The sequence below is a fragment of the Parambassis ranga genome, chromosome 6 (genome assembly GCF_900634625.1).
Source record: "Parambassis ranga chromosome 6, fParRan2.1, whole genome shotgun sequence".
NCBI classification, from domain to species: domain Eukaryota; kingdom Metazoa; phylum Chordata; class Actinopteri; family Ambassidae; genus Parambassis; species Parambassis ranga.
This window is the reverse complement of record NC_041027.1, coordinates 11883772-11903571: the sequence shown is the minus strand read 5'-3', so window position 1 is coordinate 11903571 and position 19800 is coordinate 11883772. Positions and strand designations below refer to the sequence as shown.

The window sequence follows — 19800 nt, the reverse complement described above, 5'->3', positions numbered from 1 at the left end:
TACATATTTTAGGCCAATTCAGCCACTTAACCAACACTGTCCTGAACACCTATAAGTCAGATGGTGTCAAGTAGGTGCTGAAGGCTCAGCCTCACTGTGATTATGTCTCTACAGCTTCTGTTTCCTGATCATTTTAATAACTTTTAATACATTTCTGACAAACCTCATTGATCTTTCTGGTCACATTATCCTTTGCAGACATCAGGGATGACGTATCTTAGAAAGACGAATCCGTCTCATCTCTGGCATCTCTGACCTCTATTTTTTTATGTAACCATAAACCGCTTCCTGTTGAATTATCCGATACCTGATAATGGCTGATTATTACTGGTGGGGCCTGCAGTTTCTAGGAGGAAGAATAAGAGGAGGTAATTACAATATAGATCATTGAGTCATCCCTTGTCTTTGGTCCAGTGTTGCTCTTACTTAGTTAACCCTTTGCACTACAGGACAGCATGATGTCTGATCATTCGATACTTTATCTGGTAAACCCAGATCACTCACAGACGCACGCTGGATTACATGCAGTAGAACGCAACCAAAAAAGGAATCTGGAGCAAACATCTGCTTCTTTTTTAACGTTGATGCAAGGCTTAATGTGACACACCACAAGCTTCTACTGCAGGAAAGTGAATGAGGGATTATGAGATCAATATCACTTTTGAACAATCATTTGTTGCAGCTCCCAAAGGCCATTTTAATGGTTGTATTTCTGCATGTTTGTTTTTACTATCCTCTCAGCAGCTACAAATACTCAAAGAATACTCAGTGTGTTTTTCCGCAGAGCGTCCTCACTACTGCAGCAGAGAGAACTCTGGTAGAACAAATGGTTACATTTCATATGCTGTATTTTGTTGTGATAAAACAAGTGGGGACACATCAACAAGCCAAAATGGAAATGTTGTTGGAATCTGCTCAGCTGGCTCCTTTTAATCACAAAAAATCACCTTGAGTTGAATGTGATTGCTTTTATTTGCATATTCAGTTTGTGGTTTTTGAGACAAACACATTCCACTTTGTAGCGCCAACATTATGAACTTGTCTGTAAACAGAGATGGCAAATTGTTATATTTTGATACAGGACAATAAAAATAGTTCAATAAGGATTATCTTGTTATGTCCTAAAGCTGATGATTTCAATAAATCACGACTTCATCTGCCTTAACAGGACAATGTGGGCGGGGTTTCATTGGATTTGACTGGCTTTGATTGATGATTTACACATACCAGGCTTGTCAAATTAAGGCTGTAGTGAAGGGCTCGACAGCAGTGTGTGTGTATGCTTGGTTGATACAGATGTCAAAGTCCCTGTTAAAGTGTCCAATATGTTGTGAAATTCATTAAGGGTTACATTACACGCTCGGATTGGAAGGCCCATCTGTCAGTCAGCAAAAACACATGAGATCATTGAACCATTGAAGAAGAAACACAATAAACCCACAAGGGTCTTTGAGAGCGAGGAGTTTTATATGTCAAGACATATTGAGTGAGGATGACGTTACCGTAGGTCATCCTCACACTCAAAATACAGACGCATAATTGCCAGTGTGGCGAACTTTCCCAGCCCCCATAAGTATAAGGTAGCATGCTGGACCAGCTCTACAAAGGTTCTTTACTTATGATGAAACATTAGTTATGATTTACAGTCTCATATTTAACAGTTTCATTACAAACTGCACATTTTCTGACTTTACCATACATTCAAGTCATGCAGCACGTGGAGATGGACATTTTTCCAAGGCCCTCCCAACCAGTAAACATCACATGAGGTCAATGAAGTCCTTAAAAATGGAACATATGAGCATATTTCATTGGTGTGTTGTGTGTGATGTGTTCAGAGGGGCAGGGGATTCGGCAGCTGAAAATGGACACTGCACAATGGGAATGCTTTTCTCTGTAAAATGTCTTTAGAGTTAGGAATGTGTATATGTTAAGATGATCTCTACCTAGCCCCTGACCCTTTTTTTAATGCTTAACGTTGACCATAGCTGCAATTAAAAAGGAAACCTACCGCAGGAGAAAACAGAACAAATTGTGGTGTAAGGGGGACACAAACAACCGGTCTTCCACCTTGGATACCCACCTACCTCAGACATTTGCGGCTTGATCTGTCCCATATTGAGATGATGTATGGCAATATGTTTCATTAGCAGGAAGGCATCCATGTGTCATATCTGACGGGTGCACTATCGACCAAATGTGCCATTTTACATAGAGCCATGTTGGGTTTTTCACTTTCTTGGCAGGATTTAGGTGAGAAGATACCAACTGGAGTCAGGAGTTGATACATTTTGCATGATTAATGTTGGAAGAAAGCAAAAAAATTACTTAACAGCACCTAAAAAGTGTCTTAATGGATACATGTTTTCAGTTTGTTCAAGTATAGTGATTTGCTAAAGTTGGCAAGTCTTATGCTAGCTTTTTACTGTACAAGATGTGATAGGTTGTGTTAATGCTACAAGCTGTTCCTTCAGATATAGGTTTAGGTTGGATACTTACCAGTCACCAACTCGCAGGGTTGGCCCTATCTGGCGGAGAAGGCTGGCAGTGAGGGACAAGAGGTGACCGCCTCTGGTCTCACTTTTCTATTTATTTGCTGAATGATAAATAGAAGAAAATGAGCGTGTCAGTTTATTTTAGCCCACATGCAATCCAAACAATACAGTAATACAATGCAGCGTGTGACTCATGTGGTGTGTCGTTGCGTGTGTGTGGGCGTGTTATGGGAGCCCGAAGAGGGTCAACAACAATATCAGTCATTTAGAAACAAAAACTCACTCCTAATTGAAAAATGTTAAACACAAGACTTCAGACTACACAAAGCTGAAACTATGAAGGTTTTCCATTTCTTGCTTGCCCACCTAAATCGCACGTGATTTCAGTGATACTGATTCACATGTTGGTAACCTTGGTTACAGAGCAGTGCAGCAGAGAGGAACATTTTCAACACTTCATAAATGATATGCCTGTAATGACATGGAGGGGGGGGGGGGGGGGGGGGGGGGGGGGGGGAGAGAAAAGAGATGAGAATAGAGGGGCAAGAGGAAGATGAAGAAGAGGATGGGACCCGCCAAAATAAGAGGCAGAGAGAAAATGAGAAGAGAAACAAGAGGTGGGTGGTGAGTGAGGAAAGGAAGATGTGAGGAAGGTGGGAAGATGCAAAGGGAGAGGAAGGGTAAACAGAAGAAAATGAGAAGAGATGGAGGAGTGATAAGGATGGTTGCAGGAGAAGATGTAGCAATGGGATGGAGAGGATTAAGGCCACACTTGAACACAAGAAGTAGTCTGGCAGGGCTGTACCACTATGACTAATAGATCGGTGCTGAGACAGGAATTCCACACTCTGCTTTTGTTTTCCCTTTGATTCCTTCCCCCTCTCTGAGCCTAATTAAAATTGCATCTTTTTTTGAAATTCCAAGCACAAAGTTGCTATTGCAACATGACAAAACAGACACAGAACAGAGGAAAAAAGTTGAGACGAGAGAGAGAGAGAGAGAGAGAGAAGGGGCCCTCAGCGCTTCCCCTTTCATCTCCTGCTCCTCTTTGAGCGTCCTCCAGCTCTGTCGCGTGGGCTTCCACAGAGATCCAAGACCCCGCTGGGAGGAGGAGGGTCTTGGAGTGTCATCCCAGGACGAGCTGCTGTCCCTGGGGTAAGGCAGTACTATGTTGGGACCCCGCTCAGAGCATCACCTGTTTTGTATCATCACACACTGTAATTGTTTACACACAGGTTCTGCTCTGTCTATCAAGTCACAGCAGAGATTCTTGCAAATGACAATGACAGGACTTACAGATGCTTAGCGCGATGATGGAGATATCAACAGGGTCAATGCACTGTGAGGGGGAACATGACGATTGAGGCACCGCTTCAAGGCGAATGACTGCTCTCTGAATGACCTAGTCACATATTCCATATTTACCAGCCGGCCACCAAGCGACAACCACCAGGGCTGAGAAATGATGCCCATGTGTCAAAAACTGCAGTTCTCTTCTCAGCCTCTAAGGGCTAGCTCCAAAAATGAGTCAAATCACATAGACCTTCATGTTAAAAAGACCAACTTTACAGCAGAAGTAACCATTTCAACTCAATTAGTTCCATTGTTTGTGACAAAAAATTACTAAATTAAAGTTACTTTAAGTAAATATTGCATCAACTGTAGAAGGCAAAGCTCCCGCTTCCTCAACAGCCCATCTTATTTCCACCTCCTTGCCTGTATTTGGATTAACAAGGAGTTCAGACAAACTCAGATGCTGCTAACAAGAAAACCTTTTTTTTTATGTAAAGTGTAGAGTCTCCATTATTGGTTAGTCCAAGATTCTGTATGTTTATAGAGACTACAAACGTCACGACAATCTGTTGTTGTTGAGACAATTTTTCTGCATAAATAACACCGAACAATAAGTTGCTAGAGAAACCTGACTCATATGTAAATGTTATTGGCATGTGTAAACTCTTCTGATCAGAGCATTACATAATGCAGCAGTCTTGTCCTCAGCCGGCCAACTGCTGCTGGCGTCAGATAGGCAGTGTGAGAAATCACAGTGCAAGTGTCAACCTCTCAGCTACGGCTGCAGTCTGGCTATGTGGGTTAAAAGCTTGATGTGCCTGTTCACACAGGAAAAGGAAAAGAGATCACAGCGATCGATCATACCCACAGGGGAAATATATTGATGAACACACACACACACACTTTTACCACGCATCTTATTTTTTGTATTTATAGAAGAAAAACTGACTTTTTTGACCTCCTGTCATCCATTAAAACTTTTATAGCCAAACTCTTGTGACTTCCCCATCATCCAGTTTTCTTTGAATTGTTTGATTCCTTCATTACCGGGACAGCACTAATGGGATGCCCTGACACTGTGTGTGTGTGTGTGTGTGTGTGTGTGTGTGTTCCAAACCTTTGACCTGAGAAATAATCTACAGCTGCTACCTGTCAATTGGATCTGACAGGCAGTCTGTTCACCTGCCTGTCACATGTCCACTCACAGAGCTAAGCAGATACATGAATACACACAGACACACAATACGTCTGCAACACAAAACACAACGTTTTGTTGACGCTGTGGACTTTCCCCTAACGAAAGCAAGGAAAACAGATGAAGGTGTTTACATCCAGCACATGATTGAAAGGCTTCCCAGCCAATGCCCAGTGGTTGTGTCTTCCATCCCGCTTGTCAGAAAGAACAGGCAGCCCCTTTGAATGTATATGCGACCCCAGTGAGAATTAAAGAAAAGAACGGGGCCCCTCACATTTGTCTCAAGCCTGTTCCCTCATCTGAAATCAGCGACTGGTGTGGAGATCAATATTTCCATTTGCGTGATGGCTCGGCTGGGTGTTTTGAATTACTGGAATGACGAAAATGTCTAGGAGTTAGGCAGGCATGTGTGTGTGTGTGTGTGAGGAAGAAACAGTGAAGGAGAGAGGGAAAGAAGGCTTCCCTTTCTGTTTTTAGTCACGTAAACATTCCTAAGTGACTGAATTTCCATATGTGTCGCCATCACAGTCGATTAGCTTCTTCTTATTGCCATGTCGGATTTCTTACTTTCTTACCTAATTTGATTTAGTGGAAAGTATGAACTCTAAACAGAATCCTTAAGTTAAAGGAGCAATTTGTAAAATGTGTGTTTAAAAAATACTGCCTCCTTGTGGTAAAATAAAATAGTTAGCAAAAGTCTGCTTAGCACTAACTACTCTTAGCATGCAATTTGATTTTCCTCTTTGTCTGCACCAAAGCATCACATCAGAGCATAGAGGCATTTGTGTAGTGTTCATTTTGTGCTGCCATCACACCCTCAAACCACTTTGTTGCACATCCCCACATGTGGCCCACATGCTACAAAAGTCGGTCACTCAAAAACTCAGAAACCGTCTTGCTGCGTATTCTGTGTAGACGGCCCAATTACAAATAGTCCTTACCCTGAAACCAGCATGCATTAGCCACATCTGTCCCACATAAGCAAAGAAGCTGAAACTCCCTCCCAAAAGTATACAGTATATGAGCCATTTTTAGTGCATATGACTGTTTCCAGCTGTGGAAATGAGCCGTGTCTTCCAAATGTGTGTCTGTGAGAATCTTAAAGCTGAAATTTGCAGACAGATTTTTTGAATTTATTTTAGATCTACTAAATTTTTATGGATTGGAAAAAAAATTCTCCTAAAAGTTTTTTGTTTTGTTCTACAGAGGTTCAAGGGGGGCTGGAGCCTATCCCAGCTGTCAGTTGATGAGAGGTGGAGAACACCCTGGAGAGGCTGTCTATCTTGTCTAACAACTGGGCACAGGGAGAACGTAGAAAGGTCCAAGCCAGATTCAAACCAGTGTGTTTGCTGTCTTCCATTTGAGCTATAAGAGGTAAGAGACCAACCTCAAGACATCAACTTCTCAGTATCACCAAAGATAAACTATTTGTCGGTCGAATCTTTTTTTCACAAATAAAAAGTGGCCATACGTAAACTGTCATCTTAATAACGCATTATTCTGTTTCCCCATTGAAAACTCGTTTCATAAAAAGGTGTCTTACAGAGTTCAGGCAGACGTCCAGAGTTCATCTGGGCTTCCTCTCGTTCCTTCGTCTCCATCTCCAGCCGTTTAATATGTAAATGAGGCTGTCTCATTCATCATGGGACAGCGATGAGGCTGACTAGGCAGGAATGTCATCTGGACACAGATCAGAGGGAAGGAGGGGAGTGGTACCAGGGGAACAGATGTGGTATCGTAGGTGGGAGAACATTTCCATAAGCCACTGAAAACCGAGGTCTGAAACACACATATACAGTACAGACATCATCAGATATAAATGTAATTCTGGATGTGTGTGTCTGTGTGTGTGTGTGTTTTCTCTGGAAATATAAAGGGTGCAACCTACTTCTCGGCGAGCGGGTCTCTCCTGTCAAAATGGTCACACTTCATTAACCTGACAGAGAGGTAGACAGGAATGGGTGGGTGTGTGTGTGTGTGTGTGTGTGTGTATCCACAATTTGGTGCTGGCCTTCGGCCTGTTCTTTTTTTTTCAGTCTGGAGAGAGTTACGGCCACAATAGCGAGAAGCCACGCAAGTGTTCACTCTCTGCTGCAACATGTCCAGAAGAAAAATGATCTGCAGCTTTTATCCATGTTCTCTGTGGTCACAGCACTGTTTGGAGTTTAGATGTCTCATCAAAAAGGAATTCCACTTCCACTTTATCAATCTTATTTCGGGAGGCCTGTGAAGTAGCATGCAGATGTGACAGGCCTGCAGAGGTTTAAGCCTTGGTTCTGTCATTAAATAATGCAGATATTATGTAATGAGTTATGGGTGAAATTAAAGGTTTGTGGAACTTGGTGGAACTACAAAAACACCCACTCACTCACTCACTCACATGGATTTAAAGGACACTTCTGGTTCAAATGTGTCTTATTTTTGCACATTTCTTCCTGCTAAATGTATCTTTTTCTGGAAATTGTTTAATATTTGAGGTGCTTTTGGAGTTGTGTCTTGATTCAGCTGTCGAGTCCGTAGACATGGTCACACATTTTCAAATAAGACTGGACTATGACTATGGTCTGTGACCAGTGTGCAATGAATCTTGGGACATGTGGCATCATGAAGGACACCCCTGTTGCCTGCATTGTTTGGCCATATGTGCTCTAAATGTGGCCTTCAAGGTACGTAGTCCCAATACTGAGACCTATCAGCTGCCCCTTCCAAACTGTCCTACCCTACAACATTTCTTCTCTATACGCAAACAGCCTGGTAACCACACAGCAGCACATTCTTCTAAAATACAGTCGAACAGATCTTTTCAATAAAGTCTGAATTATTGCATCCTGTTGATGCTGCTGAACAATCCTCCAGTGAACCCCACAGCAATGAATTTATCTATATAAGCTGCAGTGTGTGTCTTCTTATTACTGAGGCCGCTTCAGTCGCACAGCGCGACAGCCAGTCAATAGAAATGCAGCAGTAATCAAATCATCAATACCACCGCACGCTGCTCCCGGAATATCAAAATTGTTATCCGTGTATGTATGAGCTTAAAATTAATGCAGTGAATCATAGACGGGTTCAGATTTAATCAGGACCTGTTTGTTTACATTCTGCTCAGTGCAAGACCACCTCTTCCAGCAAAGACCGACCAAAGCTGCTCAAATTATTTGTACTCATAGTGATGAAAGGCACTCAAAGGGCTGCTGTGCGATCGAATATTCTATTACCGGTATATTGTTTTAGTTTACCTGACAGCCATTCTTTCATTCAACTACAAATTCACACCAATAAGTTTAGCATGCTGGTTTGCCTTCATTTGTTAGTAAAAGTAAATCAATGCAAACCTTTCCCATCTGCCATTTTTTGGCTAGCGTGGTGATAAATGACGGGAGGTTGTATGACAAGAGGGTAAATTGCTGTGCAAACACCATCCACCCATCCATTGATTTTTTCCGTTTATCTTGGGTCACATCATGTGGCCAGCAGCCTAAGCTGGGAAACCAGGCCTCATTTTCCCTAGACACCCCCTCCAGCTCATTCAGGGGGATACCAAGGCGTTCCCAGGTCAGATGAGATATATAATTCCTCCACATTTTCCTGGGTCTACCTCAGGACCTTGCCAGGTAGGAGTCCAGAGGACATCCTAACCAGGTGGCCAATCCACCTCAACTAGCTTCTCTCAACACGAATGTGCAGCAGCTTAACACCACCAACACCACAAAAATCCACCGTCACACTCCTGCTCCCTTTTTCCATTACTTCTGAACAAGACCCAGAATGAGTCCGGCTTAGGACCATGGCCTCCCTGCTGCTTTACACTCAGGTGCAAACCACTCCAGTTGGAGCTGGAGGTGTCGGCTTGATGAGGTCAGCAGGGCCACATCATCAATAAGCAGGGATGTGGTCCTGTGGCCCCCCCCACCACCACCACCCCTTGGCTGCGCCGAGACATTCTGTCCATAAATGTTATGAACACCTGACCTGCAAAATAAATCAGCACAACGTTCAACCATGGCTGTCCTTTTCCTGGTGAGGACAGATTGTCTAACATCTACGCTGCAAGTATGGCAAAAGAGAAACAATGATATGTCCCTTGTCTAACTGTTGTTGTCTTCTTGGCACCATATCTGAGATTTAATGCTTCCTTTGTTGAGTAGGTGTGAGGCTGTTTCTGGAATGCTATATTGGTCTTTCACACAGTTAAGAGCAGGGCTGAATCATGAAGCACCATATGCTAACAATAATGGTCTGTCTCGGCATCTGTCATACAAAATCTCTTAATATCGCTTCCATCAGGGAGGCTTAGCTGGTTGCAATTTCACTGACAGTGTAGGAGGAACCTTTAAAAGGAATGCTGCTTTGAGGTGATTCGGATTTGCTGATAAGGAATCTTGTATGGGTCTTGCATGAAAGGCTATGGTACATTAACTTCTCTACAATTAAATTACTTCCACAATCAAAAGTAAAAAATGATGGCAGGCCACATGTGAGCACACACGTAAACGTAATATACCCCTACATATTGCAGAAAGTCCTTTAGAGGGTTCAGCTGAATATGTAATAACTTCCTGCCCCCTTCCATCTGTCGGTCCTCCTTACTTAAGCAGAATGTGGTTGTGCTGTTTTGCTTTGCTTTTCAAGGTCCAGCAGTCACACAATCCAATCTTATTTAACCCTGCCACGCAGAGTGAGTTTCGCTTGTATCAATTTTGCCACAAGCAACATTAGCCACAACTAACAAAAGCCACTCCATGGTCCACAAACGAGTCACCACAACCTCAAAAGAATCATTAAAATTGTCTTCAATGGGAAAGATAACAATCAGTGACTCCCTGTGGTCACAGATGTTTAAAACTCCTCGACAAATTTAGAAAATCTTTGTCTTCAAGGAAGTTGTATTGTGATTTATTAATCAGCATCTGTGTGATTTCCATTCATTTTATTTATTATTCGCATGTTTTGTCTTCTTCATTTATGCCCAAAAAAAATATCTGTCTTACGATTAATAAAAAACACAAGAGATCAACGTCACTACTCAACAACAGTACCCATTCAGCTGGGGTTGTTCTTTTCAAGCCTTGGAGATGCTGCCCTGTGGTCCTTTCATGGACGTTTGAGCATCTGAGAGCGATATCTCCCCTGTTCGTCTTCGACGTAACTTTCGGGTTAGCGTAACAAAACATATTAATGCTAATAAGTCAAATTAAACGTTTCCAGTAAGAAATAACAGTGTATAACAGGGGTATGCAGAACAACGCACTTTCCGGCTGAGATAACACCGCTACGCGTCTATTATTGCACCCAGAGCCGCTTTTCAGCCGTGTAGACGACTCAGCTAGTTAGTGGAGATACTTCTCTTGTCTTCAGAAGACATCTTTGATACACCACATCAGAGGCACAAGGCTCTACAATTGGATATTTTAGCTTGATGGTCCAATTACTTGCCCATAGATTAGTACAGGCTGTTTAAAAGCCACAGACATGGCGGATAGCTCCACGGAAAGCCTGAAGCCCCCCTAAAATATGGCTAGCGACGTCCACGCTGCATGCCTAATGTTTAATTGGAGGTGGGACTTGTCACCATGCGAGCCAAAAACAGTAACGTTTTGTCCTATAAATGTGTTCAATGTGCAAAGAATAAACACAAACTGATGTTAACAACATTCTTGATGCACTAAATACAAAACTGGACTACAGTTATAGCCACCATCCTGCCATCCAACCATCCTAACACGGGCGCAATAGGGCGCAGATCACCATAAGGTCAACTTTATGTTAAGTTATGGCTGTTGCTTAAATCTAGGACATAGTAGAAGTTAATTGCTGTGATGTGGGACGGTTTATTGTGTCAGTGAAGCCAGAGACTGCCCTCTAAAGCAACCCCCCTGGTCTCTGAGCCATGGCACAGCAGAAGTGACAAGCAGCTCACTTCATTTCAATGCTAGGGCCATAGTAACAGATGGCTGGAGCCTGGTGACATTTGCCCATCAGTACCCTCCTTCCGTTTTTGATAAACTCTCAAACCCTGCAGTTTACATGTGTCCACAAATGTCAGCAAATGTCGGGTAAATGTCAAGGGCTCGCCTATGAAGACGGGCATGGATACTTAGAGGTTGTGTGTGTGTGTGTGTGCCAAAGATGCAAGCGCCGACTTCACCTCGCTCACCTCTGCTTGCTGCAGGGACAAACATTTATCAGGTAAAAGTGAGGCTCTCTGGTAAAAGATGGCACTAAAGCTGCCACAGTCATAAGAAGCATAACACTGACTCTGCACTCTCGTTAACCCTCACTTTAATGCCTGGGAAATGACCCAAGCACAAGCCCATGACAGTTTGGTTCAACGAAAGCCAAAGCAATAATGACCACACAGCATCAATGATGACAGATTCTACCTTTCACCAGTATTGACAGCGATTCCAATCTGATGATGAGCAGCAGGCAGTGTATAATTACCCGCCTGTCTTGCGTAACGGCTTATATATTTCCCTCGCCAAGCATGATGCAAAACTGTGGCACTGAGTAACAGGGAAGAAGAATACTGGGAACAGTGGAGCTGGGCAGAGGGGATAGAAGGATTTAATGAGCATCTCCTTCTTTTGGCTTTCATCTAACTAGGCTAACATGATGAACTAGTTGCCCCGTACCCCTTCAGCCTCCATCGCTCTAGTTACCTCCCTGCACAGCGCACAAACTGGGGCCTGGCAACACATGATAAATCTATGGGAAGCGCAGGTGTGAGGGGGAGATGGAGGGTGTGTGGTCACTCTGTTGCGATTGTAAAAACACTGATTAGTTCTGTTACCACTCTCCTTTATTTCTCACCTCATCGTGAAAGCATCGTGCCTAAAACACTGTTAACTTAGGTTTTCAATAGGAGCAAAGTCTAATCAATAGAAGCTCTAATTAAAGTGGGCTGGCTGTGATTGCCAGGAGCCGTCTGATGACGATCGAGTTACTCCAGCTGAATGACCTTGAAGAAACCCAATACTATGCAGACAGAATGCATATGACCTCACATGTGTCACATTTGCTTCTAAAAACCTCTTAAGGTGCACAGACTCATGATGGAAACATTGGAGTATATGTACTAGTGGCAGCTCTAGAAGAGCCTATATCTAAAATCTCTAGAAGAGCCTATATCTAAAATCAGAATGGGAAATTTGCCCATTCCTTCTTGAGACTGATGAATAAACATCTAAAATGATCAATGCATTATCTCCCTAAAATAATAATAATGATGACAGAGAGGATTAGGATCTGAAAATAACATGTTACTCTTCATAATGAAGAGTTAGGATCTTAAAGGTAGGGTAGGAGATTTCATTCTGATGGACTTTTTGTTAAGTTAGTGTAACTTCTTTACAATCCAATAGCAACCAATTAGTTCGGCAGTTTCGCATTAAAACGAAGAATATGAATCATCTGTGGAAGCTATAAAACACTAAAAACATCAGCCAATCCTGCTCTGCGCCCCTGCTCGGAGAGTTGGCTGCTCTCTTACTGCTCTGCGCGCATCAGAGAGGTACGTGCATGATGGCCGAAGTCACAGCTCGTCTTCAGGTAATGCGCGTCCATGTGATTGGGAGGCGTGGCTTCGGGTTAAGCTCCGAGAGAAAGGGGCGTGTGTTTACTTTCAAAATCTGGCTGACTCTCACTGAGTTTTCAAAATCTCCTACCCTACCTTTAAAAACAATGACTATGTTTCTCATAATGCTCAATTACGATTTTAAAATAACATGAAATCAAATCACGTTATTGACTAGTTTCTCATAAGGATCAGAATCAGAATCAGAATCAAGTTTATTGCCATGTAAGTGAAAAACATATTACTAGGAATATGCCTTAGTGTCTAGTGCAAGAGTGCACTAAAAGCACCAGGGCGACCGTTCAAGGCGCCCTTTTGGCTCTCGAAAATAAATTTGCAGATTGCGGTACATACAAACAATACAATCACATAATGACATTGACCCTTGATTACAGTTTCTGTGGTAACGTGATGGGATTTTTTCTTAGACATAGATGATGAGTTGGGATCTCAAAATATTAAATTAGCTCCTAAAAAAGATTAATCAGGGTCTTAAAATAATGTGAAACTTAATCAAATAATAATCAAATAATGTATTATTTTTACACGGTAAGAAGTTTTCTCATAACAATGATACTGACAATGGCTTAGACTACAAAATAAGGACTTCTGTCTTATTGGTACATTAGAACAGCTGAGTAGTAAGTGCACATGAATTCAATGCGGTGAGATGCAGGCAGGAGCTGCTAAAAAATGCACCTGTCTGAGAAATACGAGGCCTCATACATTATTTTATAGACCAGTGTAAAGGATCTACCATGTTTTTTTTTTTTTTTTCAATGTCTCTCATGAGGGAAAAGGAATGTTGCTCACTTTGTTTAATAATATCTGTACTGGAGCTGTAGTTTATGTCTACCGGGCAGCTTTATGGTGCAGTGTAGCAGCTGGAAAAAGGCAACACAACAGAAGGGCGGTGATAACATTCACACAAAGTGACTGAATGGGAGCAATAAAATAAGTTACTGAATCTCCACACCTCCAGAGGAAGCCAGCCAGGACTCTACACAGCACTAAAACCATAATAATGGAAGGTGCAGCAATAAAAATTCATATAGTGTTTCCTCTGGCTGTGCTGCTCTTAACAAAAAAACTGACCTGTTGACTCTTTATTCCTCCTCACTCCATCTTATCTTTTCACTCAGTCTGTCCACGTACATACCACCACCTGCACATAGAGCTGAGAGGGGGAAAGTTGACAGAGCTTCCATTAGCCAGCAGTAATTATGCTTATTTATTAAGTATATTTAGCAATTTTTTCATCAAGGAGTTTTCATCAAGATCCCATTTTCTCATACAAAATGGTGCATGCTCATACTATTAATATCAAATACAGTATTTCCCCATCTACAACTCTATTACCTCTCCACCTCCACCGTGGCCGTCAGCTGGCCCGGCTGGATGCACTCTGCTGCTCATGACTGCTTCTGACACGCTGCTGCATTTGATATAGTCTGTGCCATGATCCAGCACTCCTGCCTACCCGAATCTGTCACGTACATACAGTGGTGGCTAAAATGTCACACAGAGAGAGAGAGAGAGAGAGAGCAGGAAAGGGCGGATAAAGATCGGTGTTTTAAAGTACTGCGTGATGTGTGGATTTATCCCTCCTGCTAAGAAGGAGAAGGTGATGAGTAATGTGAACAGACAGCTGTTTCTTCACCTCCATCACCACCTTCCACACCAGTGTTCTAATCAATGATTCCAACGTGTCTGTGGGAATTCTTAGAAACCACACTTTGTATGTTCCTCAGTGGAGATTTAGGTACTTCTAAGAATTAGGTGTGATTAGTTACAAGGAGATGCTTCTGGTGTTTTTGGAACTAGCATTTTGGTTTTACAACGCACAACTGACAGTTTTTTTTTTTTAAATCAGCCTGTTGTTGATGCTACAAGCTGCTTTCTAATGGCCAGCAGGAGGCTACTCCAGTGGTTGCAAAAAGAACATGGTCATCCACACTTCACTCCTCTCCAGCACTCCAATTATGGTCAAAAATAGTCTTCCAGATAAATGGAAAAAAACAAAAACAAGCTGAGTATGGCCATAATACCAAAAATTGAGGCTTCACAACTACAGTCTATAAAACCAAGAAAGGACATCTTCAGGAACATTAATGCATTCAGAGAAATTGGAGCAAATCCCAGTAAAACAAGGTGAAAGATGACCTGTGATAGGGTGACCTTTGTGAACATGTCAAGCAATATTGCAAAAAAAATACATGCAATACTGTTCGTGATGCATTATGCCACACACTACCGTTCAAAGATTTGGGCTCACCAGGCCTAGTTCTACAGCTTCTCTGATCAGCATAACAGTTCTGCTGTGCTAACATCATTTCACAGGAGTTTTCTAATAATCAATTAGCCTTTTTAACACAATGTACCATTAGAACACAGGAGTTATGGCTGCTGGAAAAGTCCTCTGTATACCTTTGTATATATTCCATTAAAAATCAGCCTTTTATTAGAATAGTCATTTACCACATTAACAATGTCTAGACTGTATGTCTGAGTACTTGTAATGTTATCTTCACTGAAAAAATGTTTCTATAAAAAAATAAAGACATTTCCAAGTGACCCCAAACTTTTTAACGGTAGTGTACGTTTCATTACTGTATCCAGAAATGTGTTGTTTTAAAACATGCACAAATTATCTAACAACTATGCAACCATATCAACAGCACTACCTACACTGTGGAAGTGCAGCACACAGGGACTCCCAGGACCGCTTTTTAACCCCGTTTTGTGTGCGTTTGTGTTGGGTCACCTGTGTGTAATCAATAAGGTACCAACCTGGGCTGATGAGCAGAAGTATTGATTTTCTCTGGGAGTTTCTGGGGCTTATCAGACAGGCGCCAGGGGTGGGATACCTACTCCGACTCACACACACACACACACACACACACACACCTCACTGTGGAGATTAAATACCTCAGTTTTCACATAAACATACACACTCAAGTTCTTAAAGTAAAAAAAAAGTTTTTTTCTGAAACAGTTCAAGCAGTGTAATCTTAAGACGCGTCTGGTTTTGGAGTTCAGTGACAGAGGAGCAGAATAAAGGCAGCCATGTCTTCACTTCCTCTTCTCTGCAAGTTAGCGTGTCACTGTTCTCAGCCCCCCTGTGGCCTCATTATCCTACAGACTGAAGCACAGCAGCCACATCTGATAGCAAGACAACAACACACACACAGTTAGACAGGCTTCCACTGCAGAAACTTCCTTTCATCCAAGACTGATTGCTGCACATAAAAACAGGCAAAGTCCCGTCCCCCTTCTGGTGGACTGTCAGGGGATCTTCTTTTGGACAATGGCGCGGTATTGTTTTCGGTTTGTGCTGTGAATTAAGTTTGTTAATTGCCGATGCTAAACTCTGAGATAACACCGGAGCCTTGTGACTGTTCAGAGTGAGCCCTGCTTCCAGGCCCGGCTCCAGTGGTGCAGATACCAGTTTCCTTGTTCTAAACAGGGCACAACATTTTGTTATCCCTTGGGTAACTCGCTGTACTACCCTTGAGATCTCTCTGTAGGAACTCATGATGACCTTTTGTCTCTCTTGCAGTCTGCTTGAGGTTCCTCCTGAAGGTGGGCTAACGTTTCTGCTGCTTTAACCACTAAATTTCAAACTGCTTTTCAATCTCCTTCAATGCAGAAAGGAGCTCTGGTACTCCTCTTTCTTCAGTTGGCTTGTTGGGTCTTTAGCTCCTTCCTGGACTTCTTCTCAGTCTCTGTATGATCCTTAATATATTTTTGGCCACTGCCTTGTGCCACCTGAGCTAGAATAAGCAGGAACCCCCCTTCCTTTGGCTGTAGCAGGGCTGAATCTACCATAGTTTTTAGCTGTAGCTGTTTTCCCCTGTCCTACTGATCAGAAGGGCCGGTGATGTTGTGGGGGTGGAGCTGGATTCCCTGGCAGCAGTATCAGACAGAAGGATGCTGTCTAAGCTGCAGGGGATCCTGGAGAACAGCTTCCATCCTCTCCACCATGTGCTGCTGAGGTGCAGGAGGACTTTCAGTGCCAGACTGATCCCTCCTAAATGCACCACTGAGCGCCACAGGAGGTCATTCCTTCCTGTGGCCATCAAACTGTACAACTCCTCCCTCTGAGATCAGACAATCTAACACACTGTCTTGTGTTGTATTATATATGACTATCAGTCTTCACTTGCCTGGATTATTCTTGAATGTTTATTAATGTTTAGGTTTTATTTTTATTTTACTCTTACTACTTTACCTTATTTTATATTTCTAACCTGTTTTTTTTTAGTATACATGGAGCACCTGGAATGAAAGCAATTTCCCCCTGGGATCAATAAAGTATTTCTGATTCTGATTTTGAATATGCATCTGACTCTGACTGCAAAGTCTTTTTCAAACAGCTGCTGTGACTTTTGAGCACTTTATGGCCTACACTTCATACTGAAGGACCTCATGGATATGCTCACTGTCCTTCTAAACTTTTTAAGCACCACACTGCTCTCTTCTAGTGGGGTATTTGAGTTCTTCTTGATCACAAGTGGAGGATTCAATCATGATGGAACTGTAACCCAAGCCTTCCAGCCTTATCTTTGACTAATGCATTGATTTAATCTTCTGTCCTTTCACAATAAACCTGGTGTCGGTCTGCGTGTGATACTGCCCTGAAACAATCAAAAATAAGATGAGGTACTCTATCTCTGTATGAGACAGTTAAGAAAGGACCTGTAAAAGTTTTAATTGTATCCCATCTTCATTATTACAATACTCTTCACCCTGCACTTAATAAAAAAAAGCATTAAATTGATATTCAGCTTCAAGGTTTTTAACTCAAAACGTTGGAAGAGGGCACCCATTACTGCAATAATAGCATCCCTTTAATGGCTGCCCATTGCTATCAGAAGACGGTTCTAAAACTCTCTTAATCGCGTCACATCAAAGGCTCCAAGCTACATCTCTGACCTTTTTTATGGTAATGTGTACAAGGACACATACTTTAGTCTGCTGAAATGGTAACTAGAGCTTTTCCTAGACTTTAAACCACAAATTCCGTGTATTTAATTAACATGCCTTTTATGCCTTTGTCTTGGATGATGTTACAGCTGCATGACATCCTCCGTTTCACTGTTTATGTACAGGCGCTATGTTTATTATACAGATGTTTTTTGTTAGTATCTCTTCAGATCTGCGGCACATGGATCACAGCCTCGTAATTAGCGGGGCCGACAGGTTTCCTAGGGTCAACCACCAATCTCAGTGCTAATTAAAATTTAGCTTGTGCAGCTCATCAAAACAATTAGCGGAGGACAATAATGAGCAGAGTGATGGAATTCAAGAAGGGAGGGGGGGGGATAACAAATGATGTGCGTGTATGTATGTATGTATGTGCGTGCGTGTATAAGGGATGAAAGGACTGACTTAATGAGGAAGCAGCGGTTCCACCGCGCTTACAGAGCTACAGCACTGCAGAGACAGACAAGAGTGTGTGTTCAACCAAAGATAGAGGGGTCCCAACCTGGTGCAAGATGATAGGCTGAGACACCGAGGGAGGAAAGTGGAGATAAGACTGCAAAAGCATTTGATGGAAAGACATGAAAAGGAGCCCAGAAGAAGGATGACAGTTCCCAATCTGACAGGTTGAGAAAAGTGAGGTTTGGACCCTCTAGAGTTTAAATGGGACAGTGATTGCTCTCCTTTTCTCCTATCCTACTGTGTATCTCTCATATTCCTCCTCCTCACCCTGTTTTCCTCTCTTGGCAATTTCTTGTTCTTCCACAGAAGCAGCCGCCTGCCAAAATGACTTCCCTCGTTCTTGAGGCGACAAGGCCTTCGCCAGATCTGAAAGGAAGAGGAGGGGGAGAACTGGCTGAGATAAGTAGAAAAAGAGAGAGAGAGAGAGATAGAAACTAAAGTAAACAAGTGCAGATGGTGTAGGTGTTGCTGTTGGTGGTTGACACTGCGATTCATTCCACCTCTCAGGTGAGGCAAAGCCACCACTGCCGCCACCACGTCCCGATGGAAACTTCACGTTTGCTGTATTTCTCCTTCCATCTTGTTTTTTGTTTTTTTTTCTCAGCACCGGCCCCTGTGCAAGGGGGGGGGGGGGAGAAAAAAATACACACAATAGTGGGTTTCTCTCTGTATGATGAGTATTCATAGTACAGCAGAAGCAAAAGGCTGACTGCTGGGACACACTCACTCCCATCTTGGTTTGACTTGCACAAAGAAGAAAGAACACATCACAGAATTTGTCACTTTCACTCTAGAAAAGAAACACAAATTGTAAAAGTGTTAAACGGTCCAAATGCTTCCAAAAAAGAAACCAGTGGGCACCAAAATTTACAACAGAATCACATTTATTGTTCAGGATTGTGCGTATACATGCTTTGTATTCCTGAAGCCTCAAAACTAATGCATCTGCAGCAGCGGTGAAGAATCCTTATGTGATGAATCTGAGATAAGAGACGGGTACGACAAATACATAAAATGTACAAAAAAGGTCACGCACTAACCTGCAAACCCTACTCTCAAACACATGCAGGCCTCCACTGTCAGATCCATGTGATGTGAAGGAGGAACACAGGGCAAGAGGGGGGGGGGGGGGGTCAACGAGGCAGCTCGCTTCATCTGCAAAATACAATTCATCCAAGCAAGCTACAGTCAGTCAGAAGTGCTACATATTTTTGCTGTGCGTGTTTCCTCATAAGGACACTATACACCTGAATTTCAATATGGCTGCACTTATCAGCTGTCTGAAATCTGGAGCTGATGTTTGAGGTAATACTTAGCTGGTCCTGCGAATAAATAATAATATGCTGGCATCACGAACAGGGAACGGCTGATGGGTGGACAACCTTTTTTGGTACCTACCTACCAAAGACAACCAATCTCACTAGCCAAAAATGACCAAATAAGCTAGGCTATTGTTTCCGTGGACTTTGTCGTCAGTCTCAGCCTTCGTTTCATTCGGGCTGCGCGTCCGTGGTCCCGTCCAGGAGCAGTCGGCGTAGCTCCTGGGGGTCGGTGACAGGCAGGGAACAGGCGAAGTCCTGGCAGACGTAGGCTGTAGCAACACCACCCAGCTGGGACATGGAGGAGAGGACAGGCAGGCGCTGGGGAAGAAAACTGTCTGCGTTTTCATCGTTGAGCATCAAGACCTGTCAGGACGAGCCAAAAAACAAGGAATCAATGATATTTGATGAGGATGACACAAATGCATATAATACAATTCCATTACTCTTACATTTTATATATAATAACCAGGTCTAAAT

The 19800-nt window shown here is 42.7% G+C and overlaps 1 protein-coding gene and 1 long non-coding RNA gene across 2 annotated transcripts in view; both read right to left on the bottom strand.

The window, feature by feature from the left end:
- Nucleotides 1–290: 290 nt before the first annotated feature.
- LOC114437878 (uncharacterized) lies at nt 291–2596 on the bottom strand. Its single transcript, XR_003670940.1, has 3 exons — nt 2500–2596; nt 2088–2268; nt 291–346 (listed from the first exon to the last, which is right to left on the bottom strand). It is a non-coding gene; the product is annotated as an uncharacterized LOC114437878 (long non-coding RNA).
- Nucleotides 2597–18926: 16330 nt separating this feature from the next.
- The window catches only part of spata20 (spermatogenesis associated 20), a 28190-nt gene continuing 27316 nt past the window's right edge, over nt 18927–19800 (bottom strand). The window contains exon 16 of the mRNA XM_028407959.1: nt 18927–19686. Within this exon, the coding sequence (XP_028263760.1) occupies nt 19492–19686 (195 nt within the window). The 3' untranslated portion in view covers nt 18927–19491. The remainder of the gene's footprint in view (nt 19687–19800) is intronic.